The sequence below is a fragment of the Sinocyclocheilus anshuiensis genome, unplaced genomic scaffold (genome assembly GCF_001515605.1).
Source record: "Sinocyclocheilus anshuiensis isolate Anshui unplaced genomic scaffold, SAMN03320099.WGS_v1.1 scaffold292, whole genome shotgun sequence".
Taxonomy (NCBI): domain Eukaryota; kingdom Metazoa; phylum Chordata; class Actinopteri; order Cypriniformes; family Cyprinidae; genus Sinocyclocheilus; species Sinocyclocheilus anshuiensis.
In genome coordinates this window covers 2,505,766-2,520,226 of record NW_015555757.1, presented here as the reverse complement: position 1 = coordinate 2,520,226, position 14,461 = coordinate 2,505,766, and the positions used below count along the sequence as shown (strand labels likewise).

Here is a 14,461-nt window from a genome sequence, read left to right as displayed (position 1 = left end):
AATAAATCGAACAGTTGAATTTTAATTCGATATTTTCTACTTGTTATGTATCTGGGTTTAGGATACGTTTTAAATGTGCATACAGAATGAGCATAGAGTCTTTTGTGGTACTCCTGACAATCTAACGGTCTCTTGACTTCTGTCATTTGATTACCCTCGCTTCTAATTAACACTCCTGGAAAGCCAGTGAAGCACCAATCAAATTGCCACCTAGGGGAGGGGTTGGGGGTTTGGGAAGAAATGAGGCGCATCAGCTCCGCGTCCTCGGCGTGGATAAGTGCCTGTCAGGATCAGGAGACGGTCGTGATCGCGCGCTCTCTGTGGATAACTGCAAATCGCGTCTCCTTGGACTGTGCACCTGCTCCTGAACATCCTCAGCTCAAACCTGCTGTAAGTGAGTCGCAATTTTACTGCATTTAATTTCGTGAGATATTACATTTTATACGAAAATGCATGCTGATTATAGGGATTTAAACGCTATTTACAGGCTAAAGAATATCAAGCCAAAGGTAAAATAACAGGGAAAATTGTAAAGTACTGAATTATCCATCGATTTCGCAAAATACATAGACCGATTAATTTGTTTTTTAATCTTAATCCAACTGATTGAATCACTGCATAAATATATTTCCAATGTCCCAGTGTTTCAAAAGAATACCGATCAAAAGCATTAGGATATTCAAATCCAGATTGCCCCATTAATCCAATTTAAGCATGAAAACATTATTTTCTTGTCTTCCTCTTTTTTTTAAACTTTTCATCATTTGAATTCAGATTTTCAGGAATAAAACATGGAACAGAGTATTTTTCCTCGCTCCTTGTGGACTAATGACAGCAAATTTCTACATCACCATGTCGCGGATTTCTTCACCAGTGTACAAGTTACACAGGATATACCTGCTGGAACATCTTTCGGACCTTGTGTTCTTCATAATACCTTTTATGACACTATAGCCTTCATTGCATTGAAGTCCTCTGACAAACGGAATAAATCATATGTATTTCGGGTGAGTAATTTAGCATTTTACTGCATTTTCAAACATGCATACATTCACATTTACATTTTTACACCTAGATTTTTATTTTAGGCAGCAGAATTTGCCTAGATTTACAGAAATGGTCTTGTCCTGTAAATGAAACATGCGTTATCCAGACATATAATTTGTTATATACTATATACTGCAAAAAATCAATTGTTAACTATTTTATTGTAAAATGTAATTTCTTCTAATGTCAAATATGTCCCACTATCAACAGGTAGATCCTGAGGCGATGAAAGGTTCTCCATTAGTAGTTCCTTGGCTGCGGTTAGTACAGGCTGCAATGAGCGCAGAAGACCAGAATACTGAGGCCTACTTGAAAGGAGGACAGCTGCACTTTCAGACTATTCGAGATGTGAAGCAAGGGGAGGAACTGCTTGTTTGGTATGATGAGGAGCTGTCACATCTTTTGGGGTTCGAAGACATAAAGACAAAAGCCCTGACAGGTGGTGAGTATGGGTTGCGTTTTTTATTTAAAAAAATAAAATGTTAAGAATAAAATAATTATTTAATGCTCATTTGTTTGGTATGATGAGGAGCTGTCACATCTTTTGGGGTTCGAAGACATAAAGACAAAAGCCCTGACAGATGGTGAGTATGGGTTGCGTTTTTTATTTAAAAAAATAAAATTTTAAGAATAAAATCATTATTTAATGCTCAAATAATTTGTTAATGTACCTTCAAATTGGTTAGAAATGTCATGAAATATTCATTCATAGGTCAGTGACAAATATCTATATGTAATAAAATAGGTCTAAATTGCAGCTCTTCAAAACTTTTGCACAAGTACTTTGGTATTAGATTTAATTTTAATTAGCAGTCAAGCAATTTTGCTGTAAAATATTTATTTGTAAATTATTATTAATATTTAAGAAAAAAAACTCTCTTTATACCAAAGCAAAGCTACACGCAGGAAGCCATTTTGTTGTCATGTGACACGAAACATTGAATACAGAGGGTCCTTTAGACCCTTATGAATATTTGGTAACAACAAAAAATTTTACGTTTTGTTCAGATCCACAAGACAACTTATCCATGATTCAAAAATGTATTACATTTGTATTTAATATGCAAATGTAATAAATAAATGAATTGTTTATAATAAATGAGTCTGTTGCTTAAATGAGTTTGTTGCTTAAATGAATTGCTTAAATGTTAAGTGTCCTATTATTGTTATCATCGTCGTGGTCTGACAGCGCTTGTATCTTCATATGCAGGCTATACATGTACGAGATGCGGCCAGGCCTTCAAAAACGAAAACCCTTTCCTTGCCCACTGTCGTTTTTTATGTGTGCAGGAAAAAGTAGATATTATTCGACCAACCAACGAACAGAAACAAGAAGTCAAGCGACAGCGCAAAATCATAGATTTTCACAACATTGCAAGAGATCTGGAGCACAAAAAGAACGGTTCTCCTGAAGACATGGGCATACCTAGGAAAAGAAAACAAGAAGGTTCCTTAAGTCCCCGGAGCAAAAAAACTGTGTTATTGGAGAAAATCAACATCACTAATTACAGCAACACCGCCAACGTCAACACAGATGGTCCACCTTTTCAGGATTTGTCAGAATCAGACAATTTATCAACAAATAAGCCAAAGAGAAGTAAAAGCAGCGCATTTACCGAGGTTAGAAAACCATCAGAGCAGTCAAACCCCGAGCAGACATCACGGGATGTAACGACGTCTGAAGTAGGCCTGCAATCCGACTGCAGCGCGTTCTCGTTCGTTGTGCCCAAGAGCGCGCACTCGGAACAGAAGAGCGCGTTCTGTGAACCCAACAAACGCACCATCACCGAAGTTCAGAATCCTTCACCACCAGATTCGGATAATATCTCAGACTCTTTCAAATTAAAACCTGCACTAGGATACAGAAACGTATTGGCTTCGCACCTGTTTCACTCTGACTTGCCAAGCGCTCATGCAGGTGGAGTGATGTCCGTTCCTCTGGCTACAGGAGGATCCTTTTATTACGCGCCCGAGCATTGGACCAGAGCTATAGGTGGCCAGCTACAGTCTACTTCTTCTTTGACACTTTTGCCCCCTACTTTCACACCACGCGGTGTTTCAGTGCAGAACTGGTGCGCCAAATGCAACCTCTCATTCCGAATGACCTCCGACTTGGTGTTTCACATGCGGTCACATCATAAGAAAGAGTTCGCCGCAGAGGCTCTGGTGAGGTGGAGGAGAGAGGAGAAACTCACCTGTCCCATCTGTCACGAGTACTTTCGAGAGCGTCACCATCTCTCACGTCACATGACATCACATAATTAAGAAAAAAAAAACTCTATCGCACTTTAACCAGGTACATAGAAGTTATTATTTAAAATGCATTGCCCATAAATAATGCATTTATACTGTGATTTATATAACACCTTTGCGCCTACCTAGCTGACAAAAATATGTTCTAAGACCGTTTTGCTAACGTTAACATTGAGTTATGAAAACGTTATTTCTTAGGGTTCTCTGACTATTCGAAACGTTGAGTTTTTAAATGTTTGACGTTGGTTATACGACCGTTAAGGGAACATTCCATTTTATCATATTGCAAACATTATGGGAAAGTTAGTTTTGAATATTCTTTGAAACAAGTTCTAAAACAAGTAGTTGACGAACGTCCAGCTAAAACGAACATTCAAGTTTTGAGAACATTACTAGCCTAAATACCAGATCACTTTGTATGAACATTATATTAACGTTACTGGTTCAGGGGAAAAAACGTTGAGAGAACCTTGCCAGAATGTTTTGAGAACATTTTCTGTTAGCTGGGTAGGTTGCTATTGGACAGTATTTTTCTGTCGCAATACAGAAAACCGTGAACCTTTCAACTCTTTACCTTTGGTAAAAAGTCATTATCTTTTTCTTCAAATGTCATAGTCATTTCAGCAATGTAGGCCCTGTCCCAAATGGCACCCTAAACCCTCACGGCCTTCCTCTGAGTCCGCACTTTCGTGACGTAATGCCGCTTTGACTGTCGGGTAGAAGTCTGCTGCGGAGCTCGCCCCGGTGCGGGCTCGGCAGAAGTGCGGATCGAGGGCGCATAACGGCCTCAAAGGGGGCGCTCGCGAGCACCCTTCTGAACTCTAAAATGACGAATGGGACACTCTACGGTCTCGTGGACTTAACGGACACGCGCACGCGGCGGCCATTGTAAGTCCGTAAGACCGCAAGTGCACATGAATTGTTCCATTTGGGACAGGGCCGTAGTCTTTGAAACGGTGGGCTTTGGTAGTGCAATTCAGGGTAGGACTACATCGCCACTAGGTGGCTATAGACATGCATAACTTTCTCTTTAGAGATAGCTGTACCTAGTACATTTAGTTGTGACTAATACTGTTGAATTGCCTGGTCATTTTCAACTTAACAGTGCCTTACATATGTCAGGATGAGTAGCCTACATGTAAATGCGCTTGAAAAACGGTAGAATAAAATGCTCCAGCATTTTCAGGTTTGCTAACAGCTGACTAAAACTATTATAAATTAATAACATTGCTTTGTAAAGAGATTTTATATTTGAAATATCCATCACTTCAAAATGCCCAAATTTTTGTTACAATGTTCTTTTCAGGTGTCTACTTCTTTTTAACATTTATATTAGCACAACGACAAGGAGGATGTTTATTTAAATATTTCTTGTTCTGTTCTGTTCTTTTTTTTTTTTTTTTTGATAAATACAGTCATTGTATTTAATTAAAGATATTAAGAACATATTCCCCAGGTGTTTGCCTCTGATTTTAGCCATTCCAAAAAATATGAATCACATCAAGTACCACTCTTTTTTAGAGAACAGTGACACTGAGATGAATCTAGTAGTTCAATGTAGTTTTGTCTAGTCAATGTAGTTGTAAAATTATTTTTAAAAGTATGTTTAGGAAATAAAGTGTCAGTTTGTATTTAAAATACTAACTTAAAGTGATAACTTTCTTTAAAAATAATGAGGTTGACAATTTTTGCATGAGAATATGAAAATCATTTTAAGTTTTTTGAAACTGGTGTGACACATACACTCACATGCACTAACACTGAGTGACCGGTAGAGTGCACTCTAGCAATTCTGAAATCCCTGAAGCCTCATGACTCTCACAAAGCAGCTGTTATGATGCGAGAATGGTGTTGTGTTCACATTGATCTTCGCCATATGCACAATTCCTAAAAAGTTAGTTGTGCTTTTTTTGTTAAAGCCCCTTGCAAGTCTCCCTTTAATTATAGGCATAAAGTCATAGGTAAACTCAACACTCTGAGAAAGTTCACCAGTTTTGACCAGGTTTATATTCCAAAACTGTATCTTTCTACATCAACACAGATTTAAATAACAATTTTCTAAAAACAATTTAATAACAATTTGCTCTGCTCTGATTCTTATGGACCTTTATACTGAAATTTAATTCATAATCAACTGATCAAAACAGGTTTTGACATAACCTCGAAGTTCAAAAGGACGCCCGTCTGTATTTAGCTATAAACATTCTGCTCATTCAAGAACGTAAATACTGAACTTCTGAAAGATGTGTATACACTGGCCTAATATTGGTGCAATTAGAAGCCCAGCGGTCTGTTCCTGACGGCAATCACTTGAGGAGAGAGCCATTTCATACACACACAAAATCCTGTGTTCGCTCTAAAGAGCATCTTTCATCGCTGCCATTAATTGATCAGGCCTCATTTTGAAAACTAAATATTGACTTTAGTTTTCAGTAACTGTTGAGTTTTTACATTTTGACCAAGCTTCTGGTGTCCCATAGCTACAACTGATTTAAATATTAAAGTGCTCCCCAGGAAACTAAACATTTCCTAAAGGGGACTCATCTGAGAGTTTCCCTCAGTGTTTCTGGGCAGCTTTAGTGGATGTTGGCGTTACATTCTCACATTCTTCTGTTATTTTATGGTCTCTGTGGGAGAGCAAGTGATCTACAATTTAACAAACCTCATTCATGCCGACACTGTCAAAACTAGCCTGAGAGGAAAACAGCATTTGATTACTTTGGAGACCATTTATCATCTCATCAGTTTAGTTGCCGCGAAATTCCTAATAAATTAGTCAGTTGTTGATAACTCTACTTAAAAGTTTTACCTATCCGTGGTTTGCTGGTCTTCCAACCTGGTCAGGTGGTTTTAGAGAGGTTTGTCTGCTGCTGAGGCTTGAAGGCTAGCTGGACGACTAGTTAAAACCACTAGGCTGGTTTAAACAATTGTTATTTTCAGCAAAATAATTGTATTAATTAATAATTGTATAAATTATTTTAATACAAAACAAGTTTGTGAATGTTTTTGAATTCACATTTGTAGAGATAAAGTGTAGTGTTGTGGTAAAAGCAGCAGACACATTCACATCTCTTCAGCCTACAAACATGTTGACATCTTCAAGGGTCTCTTTTCACGCACTGCACAGAGAAGCCATTCAACACTCAACGTCACACAAAGGACAGAAACAGCAGACAGCAACTGGGTTCTGTTCTGTGAGTACACACTTCCCGTTTTCATTCACGGGCTAGTGGGATTAAAAGGGTTTACATCAAATTAGTTTGAGCTGGGTGACATCATCTGTTGAAGTAAGTGTTGGAACTTCCTGCACTTTGTGACCTGATGCTCTTGAAGTGGGTTGAAGGTGGGAGCTGGGGGTTAGAGATGTCTTTGATGTCCAGGTAAAGAAGTAATGCACCAGGCTGGTTTCGTCAATTCTAGTTAACTAGACATTCTTATTCCTTTATTCATTTTCTTCATTAAGTGAAGAATATGAACACATACAATGCAGAAATATGCAGCAGAAAATAAACACTGGTGGTTTAACATTTTATTCTACTTATAAGGCTAGTTTTCATAATTTAAAACACACATTTACAAAAATACATTCTATAAAATATAATATACTGAATCCAAATGAACAATTGTTTATACACACCGATACATTTGGCCCAGATACTCCTTGCTTATGGCACCAAATTGAGATCATCAAATGCATCTGAATACAAGAAAGGAACCTTGTGTAATGCCTCTTAAAGTAAAAATGCACAGGAAAAATGAGTCAGCACTATCCATCAGTGACCTCAGCGATTAGCAACACTCCACCTTTTGGGATCTTTTAAGTTAGTTCTGTTTCAAAACTAAGTTTAGATTACTTACTACAAGACTGCTTTGCAGTCACACTAATAGTTTGATGTAGATGAAAGGGTTCACATTTTTCACATGTATTTAATCATTTATACTTTTAAATGACCCAAATATCAAGTTACACTTAGATTTCTAATGAACACCAATACATTATCTTAACCTGTCACTACAACATTCATCTGAATAATAGAATAATTCCTTATTCTAATTTACTTTCCAATGGAATTCAACAGTTCTGACACAAAAGGTTTATGTTATATTCAACATGCTATAAAACCTCATTGTACATCCAGTAATCTACAAGTATGAGTCCCACAGCCATTTATGTCACAGAGATGACAGCAAAGCTGACATTTTTTAAGGATTATTTATAAGAGTAAGTGCTCATGTTACTCATTTAGTACAATGAAAATGTTTACGCCAGATCTTTTGTGGATAAACAGAGGAAATATCACTGATAAGCATTTATAAAAGATGAAATGCAGTCCTTAAAATGTGTGCACATTCTACCAAGTGCAAACTAAAGACAATATGCCTCTTCAAGTTAAATTTGGGTGTCAAAACCACAACAAATGCCCATTTGTCTTTCTTTTCTTTGACCAGCGAGTCTATCTGCAAGCGCACGTCTCCACAGACATGTTGGGGTAGATCTTCAACACAATGTTTTTGCTCTCATCCAGAAATAGAACACTGAGGGGGTTCATCTTCTCTGGAACACAGCAGGGTTCTGGGATACCTGGAATTATCCCAACGGCCTTGACTATGCTCTGGATGGTTGCATGGTTGGAGGGGCGGACTACCTGAAAAAGGCAGAAAAGAGAGGATAATGAGGTATAGTAGCATTTAGATACGCAACTTTTGTTTTGCTTTCTTCAGTAAAGCAGAGGATATTATGTCTTAAAACACCCTTCTATTATTCAGAACAAAGGAACTGTAAAACTGGCTCATTTCAAAAGAAAATGTGTCCAAAATGTGCTTAAAACCTCTATTAAGCGTACAATTATTTGACTGTAATTGCACATAAAGTTGTGTGCTTTAGTTGTGCTGGAACTGAAACATTTTCTGAAGGGATTCTTTGTTTAAAAATCCCTGGCTAGAAAAAGCTGTATTAACCATAGTCATTTTTAAATATTTCAACATGTCTAAACAGTTCACATTCGCATACGCAGATCCATGAGGTTCTCTGACCTTTGGAATGGGGAATTCACATGTTCCTGCGCAGTAGAAGGCATCGAAAGACTTGGGAGACAAGATCCATTCATTCCACCCGATATCTGCAAAGTCCACCTTCAGGTACCTCCTGGAACAGCTGCGAGGTTCTTTCCACTGTCTCCTCCGAGCCTTCTTCATGGTTTTCTCATCAAACCGTAGAACCTGAGACTTGCCGAATCCATCAGCATGCTCCTGGCCTTTCCTCCGACGTTCTTTTTTAAAGGGCTTTGGCTTGAGTGCAAAGTAAGCGCTTTCCCACATATCGTGCTGTTTGAAGCTGTTGTACTCCACCTCCGGGAGCTCATTGTTCTCAATGGGATCAGAGAAGTCCAAGTCCAGTTCCCGCTTCACACGTATGTCAGGTGAGGAGTCCGGAGACTGAGTTGGCTGCTGGTCTGCAATGAAAGGGTCATATCTCTGTAGGCTCACAGCCACGCTGTTGGGCTCTGAAATGGCCAGGTCATTAGCATACACCAGCAAGTATGGAAGGCTGGAGGACGGGAGCTGGTCCTGATACCCTTGATACTGCTCTCCATAGTCAAACTCCACGGTGACCAAAAGATGATTCTTATCTCGGGCCTCTTTTATAATGACAGACACATCCTTGCTCTGCCAGGTCCCACGTCTGTGAGGAACTACGGTGATGTTTCCGAGTAGTGATCCCTGGGCTGAGCTAAAGGAGGGAGACCGGAAAAGAAGACGGACAGAGGGTAGCAGATGGAAGTTCGGGATGCGACAAGAGGGGTTCTTGAAGCGCTTGCAGAACCAGGACCTCTGGCGTGGCCATTTGTCAAAAAAGAAGTGAAACGTAGATGTGAGAATCACTTCAGACCCCTGAAGGGAAGTAAGATTCAGCCAGTATGAGACCCTCTCCTCCACATTATCTGCAAAGATATGAGAGAAACTGCTGAGTTAGATATTAATTATGAATATGGGCTCAAACAACAGGCTTTTTGTTCTGTCTATGGGGTTGGAGAGAGCACAAGGAAGTGAGCAGACATATTACTACGTTTATTTAGGTTCCCTTATTAGATATTAATTATGAATATGGGCTCAAACAACAGGCTTTTTGTTCTGTCTATGGGGTTGGAGAGAGCACAAGGAAGTGAGCAGACATATGGAAATGTTTATTTAGGTTCCCTTAAGAGTTAGAACCTGCAACAATGTCAGTCTTTTAATCGGCACTGATTAAATGCTTTAGCAGACTGCAGAAAAAAAAGACTGCATTGTTTTATGCGAGTGTAACAAATGTTATTTTAATGTTCTGGTATAAACAGCTCTGTGAATGATAATGTGAAATAACTATAATAAATAAGAGCCACAACAATTATAAGCCTGCTCTTGAAAACTCACAATTATCATGCACAGTTACGTTTGAATAGAATAGTTCTATATATATATATATATATACATAACTGTTTTCAAAGGTTTCATTAACAAAAGTTCACAAAAAGTCAGAAGTGGCGATCGCCTGCGGTGGTAACCATAGCAACAGTTCAGTATTGCACGGTATATCTACAAAACATAGCCTATTATTGACATTATTTATCATATACCATATTATTATATATTTACACAGTACAAATATATGGCATAAAACCTATGAGTAACACATTTGCGTTGCACCAGACCTCAATAGAGCTGAAAATTACTGACATAAATTCGTCTAACAAGTCAACCCCCAAGAAAATCATTAAATAGCCTAATTCTGACAAAATAATTCAAAAAGACTTGACGTTTTCATGTAAACCAAAATCAAGTCATTCAGAAGACACAATTAAGCTAAAATAAATACTGTAGAATTTTATATAAATATCAAAATTTTAAAACGTAATATAAATGCAGTATGCATTTATTTTTCATGTACTCACCAGGTTTTGCTTTAAAACTTCTTACAGTATTTCCCTCTTTGAGTCGGTTAGGTTCAATGTACTTCTCATACAGTTTAAACATATGCTGCGAGAGCTCGTCTGTGGCCAAAAGCGCGTCCGTCGTGCTGTCGAGCGCACTTCTCCATACAGCTTCAGATGCGCCAGTATCGGAACCAACCCAAAGCAGTAACAGGTGCGTCAAAAAGACATATTTAACCGTCATGTTGCAAAGAAAGAAAAAGATTCCAAACGATTAAATGCCGTGTAGCTAAAGAAACGCACTAGCGCGTACTAAAACATACTAAAGGTTTCTAGTCTGACAACTTCGGAGTGACGTTTTCCAGTGATGCGGTTTGTAAAGTAGCTGCTTTTCCCGCCTTTTAACGCAGAACAGAGAGGAAGTTGTTACAGTGTTTCAGAAGTTCTGTCGGTCTCGTGCTTAACCTGTGATACATCACTTATTTCTTCTGACCGCCACTATCCACGGGAGCAGGCAGAAGCGGAGTGAGATGCTGACGTATCCGCCCATCAGCCAACGAGAGCTGCTGCTACATTACACCGATCTAGCAGGAGGCCAACAAGAGGACAAATCCAGCAAACATGCACATTCACATTTTTTTTTTTTTGGAAATACATTGGTAAAATACATAGGTTATTGCACTGTTTTATCTCCCCTTTTCACAACATAACCTCAAAGAAGCTTTCTTTTTTCATTCAAAATAAATTTTAAAATGTCATTATTTTAAAATGAACTACTGCTCAAAAGTGTGATGAAATAGATTAGGATTTACATTTTTCTTTCTTTTTTCTTTCTCTTGCACCGGTAGTGACGTCATGGCTGTCGCCGGCCAACGAGTTGGTGTTTTTTCAATGTATGCTTCAGACACGGGTCACGACGAGGCGTTCCCCCATAGCTACCCCTAGAGGACGCAGTTCGAAGTTCCCATGAAAGGGAACCTTTTTGTATACATCCAGTAATCTACAATCATAAATATGAGTCCAACCAACATTTGTAATGGCGATGACAGCAAAGCTGACCTATTGTAAGAAAGCAAGCATAAGAGCTCATGTTACTCATCTAGAACAATCAAAAGTTTACAACAGATTCCTCATGGAATCGAGGGAAATTAAAATATTACAGAAAACTGAATGTTGAATTAATTATTTTAAAGAAAGATGAGAGGCCGTATGTGCATTTTTCCTTCTTGATCAGTTAACTTTAAAGTAAATATGAGAGTGGAAATGCATAAATCCAAAAGGCTACTTTGAAAGAGTTTTGAATATTTGTGAGTGCCTTTGCCTGATTTCATTATAGTGATTTCATTCAGTACATGAAGCACACTGGGGGAACGGCCCTGTCACCTCTGTTTTTTTTTGTGTGGAGTGTCTGCAGTGCCGTGCCAACAATGCTGGTTCTGTGAAAGCCCGGAGCTCCAGTGGAGAGACCATAACAAGCCCGGCTGTTTGGGTCATTGCGTGCCATTAAACACCTCCTGTGGCCCCTGGGGACCCTACTGGAGACCCCCTTTTTACTTCACACTTGAATGTGTCTTAAATCTGCATAAAAAATCTGACGTTCCTGCCCACTAGGACACTGTTACTGAGTGAATCAAGGGATAAATTGAGTAGGAGGGGAGATACCTCTACTCTGCTTTATTTCCACTCCTCTTTTTATTGTCCAACTGCGGGAAGGCGAAGCCATTAAGCTTCGGAATCCTACACCGCTTTTAAAAATGAATAAAAAACAGAACAAGGGTGAAAGAATTCAAATTAACTGGTTCACAGAGACCTTTGATTCTTCAATATGACTGCATCACTTGCTCTCTATAGCACCTGGGAGAGACCAATTCTGTCTGAGATCCTGCTGGGTCTGGATACTGAGAATGATTCTTTAACAAGCTAACTACGGAATGATGCTAATAAGCATAAGGTCTTGTTTAAAGACTTGTCTCTCCAGGACAAATTCTCTTAATATGTTTGTCCTGTACTTCGAAACAGCTAGTAGTCCTGTGGTCTTGTAAAACACACTATTATTTTACTTGCCTCCTTCCTTGCCTCCCATTCACAAGCTTTATATGGGGCTTGATGCAAAAAAAAACAAAAAAACCTTTTATTGGAAGGGGTAAAAATAGTGAAGAATTCTGTGAATGAGAGAAATAAAACTTTGATGCAGAAGGTTTTACTGCAAAATCTCATTATTTTATTAGTTAAAACTTTTTTTATTAGTTATTAGTTAGATTTTAGTACTTTTTAAAAATGACATAAAATATGAATTTGCATATTCTTCAGCCTGACACACATTCATTTCGCTCTTTGTGTGAAAAGGTCCGTTTGTCTGGGCCTAGACTGCCTACTGAAAAACGTTTTACCACAATGTTCTGACTGTGATTCATATAAAGGCAGCTCAATTCTACCATGCCTTCTTGCTTGCAGTTGTTTGCTCTCTAATCAGTACACTTGACTTCATTTAATTTAATTTATTGTATTTTTTATTTATGTATTTATTTTTTTAATCTCATACCACTGATTACCATGATATATGACATTTTCAATTGCTTGTCATAAAAAACATATTTGATATGGGTGGCAAAAACAAATAGTGTTGCTTAACTCAATTGCCTGTACTTAAACAGTTTATGTGGTTTTCTTCATAAATGGCAGATGGGTCTTTGATTTCCTGAGGCTGTTTTTCTTTATGTTAAAATGAGGGAAGAATAAACTGTCATCTGCGGTCAAAAGCAGAAATAGCATTAATTTTATTCTAGTGACAAATGCTAGATCATCATGAAATTTGCATTTGTAATGGCATGGAAATTTCTTTAAGCAGATTCGTGTAGCTGAATCCTTCACTTCCCTAGGGGATCAAGCACTGTTTTTCTGTTTCTGGTATTATAAATGGATACTAAATAAAATTTAAATTAAAACAAAAAAAGCTAGAAACAATTGCACTGTAAAATTAAAGTAGCACAGTGAGAATTTTCTTAACATTCATAATTATTATTTGACATAAAAGCTCTTAACTTTGCAACTTAAAAAAAATGACTTCCTTCCTTTTTATGTATATTTGTAGTAAAAAGGAAGTGGCTGCTGATCAGGGGCAGACTTAACCAATAAACGAGGTAAGCCGCCACTTAGGGCCCCGGGAATCAGGGGGCCCCATCTGATATATGCAAAACATATTTGGCAAACGCTCCAGTGTGTATTTGTGTTCTGGAGAGCGTAAAATTTTCACTCACCGCTTAAGACGCTTTGTTTTTGTCAAGTGCTGAGTTCTGCAAGCTTGCGAATCCTCTCATTATAACAACGTGTATACGATGTAAATAAGAGATTCATTGTGCAGTGCACACAGCTTCACTGATTAACGGAAAGTCGTGAGATCGCGATGAATTCAAGTGAATGGCAGCTTTTAGTGATTATAGAGGGAGTGCTCTTTTCGCACTTTCTAGGCTGTATAATCCTGTCTGACTGTCTCAGAACGGATATATTAACCTCAGAGAAGAAAGTATTGTGTTTCATATCATGATTTTATTTGTCTTGATGTTTCAAAATGACTCGCTTGTGTGCTTTTCCTATGTGCACCTGCACGAACTGCTGCATACTCATACAAATTCACGAATGCGATGACTGGTGATTTAATAATAGATTATATTTTCAATTTCTTTCATGGCAAACCCTACCATATGCCTTAAGAACACTTGGAATGCGGAACAAGTTGCATGGGATAATTTTATGATATTTGAATCCTTTTTGTAAAAAGATTGAAGAAGGTTACAATTCATTAAATGGACAAGTACAAGCATTTTCTTTTTTAAATAATGTCTTCTTTAGTGATCCGAAAAAAATAAGCCTAATATGGCTTTAGAACAGCATCAGGTTGACTAATTATTTAATTAAGTTGTGAAGAGGTAAATAAACTATAAACTGTAGAGCAAGCAAAATAAGGGTTAGGCATAAAAGAGCATGCTTAGTTATTGTGTTGGGGCCCCATAACTGAAATTTGCTTAGGGCCCCCAAATCACTAAGTCCGCCCCTGCTGCTGATATTAGAAGGTCCTTTGGCACCAGGACCAGAGCCGATCCTCCCTATAAGCAAAATAGAAAAAAAAAAAAAGCTGCGTAGGGCCCCCGAAACACCAGGGGGGCCCCTTGCTCTCAAAGATGATTTAATTTTAGTTTCGTTTTTGAATTTGGCCAGCGGTTATGAAAACATGAATGATCATTTCTTTTAATGCG

General features: G+C 38.2%; 2 protein-coding genes across 2 annotated transcripts; one reads left to right on the top strand and one right to left on the bottom strand.

The window, feature by feature from the left end:
• The first annotated feature begins 283 nt into the window (after positions 1-283).
• LOC107673884 (PR domain zinc finger protein 8-like) lies at positions 284-3,986 on the top strand. The gene is made up of 4 exons (XM_016467693.1): positions 284-390; positions 775-1,007; positions 1,258-1,489; positions 2,258-3,986. Exons 2-4 carry the CDS (start codon positions 792-794, stop codon positions 3,310-3,312), a joined length of 1,503 nt encoding a protein of 500 aa, XP_016323179.1. The 5' UTR covers positions 284-390; positions 775-791; the 3' UTR covers positions 3,313-3,986.
• A 3,699-nt stretch (positions 3,987-7,685) lies between these two features.
• Positions 7,686-10,488, bottom strand: LOC107673887 (growth/differentiation factor 10-like). The gene is made up of 3 exons (XM_016467697.1): positions 10,230-10,488; positions 8,335-9,242; positions 7,686-7,946 (listed from the first exon to the last, which is right to left on the bottom strand). The coding sequence occupies exons 1-3, from the start codon at positions 10,450-10,452 to the stop codon at positions 7,755-7,757; spliced, it is 1,323 nt and encodes a 440-aa protein (XP_016323183.1). The 5' UTR covers positions 10,453-10,488; the 3' UTR covers positions 7,686-7,754.
• Positions 10,489-14,461: the final 3,973 nt, after the last annotated feature.

Coding starts and splice junctions, on each gene's coding strand:
- LOC107673887 (XM_016467697.1), bottom strand. CDS start 10,452: ATGACGGTTAAATATGTCTTTTTGACGCACCTGTTACTGCTTTGGGTT. Junction 9,243..10,229: donor AAGTTTTAAAGCAAAACCTG/GTGAGTACATGA, acceptor ATATCTTTGCAG/ATAATGTGGAGGAGAGGGTC. Junction 7,947..8,334: donor GTGAATTCCCCATTCCAAAG/GTCAGAGAACCT, acceptor TGCCTTTTTCAG/GTAGTCCGCCCCTCCAACCA.
- LOC107673884 (XM_016467693.1), top strand. CDS start 792: ATGGAACAGAGTATTTTTCCTCGCTCCTTGTGGACTAATGACAGCAAA. Junction 1,008..1,257: donor ATAAATCATATGTATTTCGG/GTGAGTAATTTA, acceptor CACTATCAACAG/GTAGATCCTGAGGCGATGAA. Junction 1,490..2,257: donor GACAAAAGCCCTGACAGGTG/GTGAGTATGGGT, acceptor CTTCATATGCAG/GCTATACATGTACGAGATGC.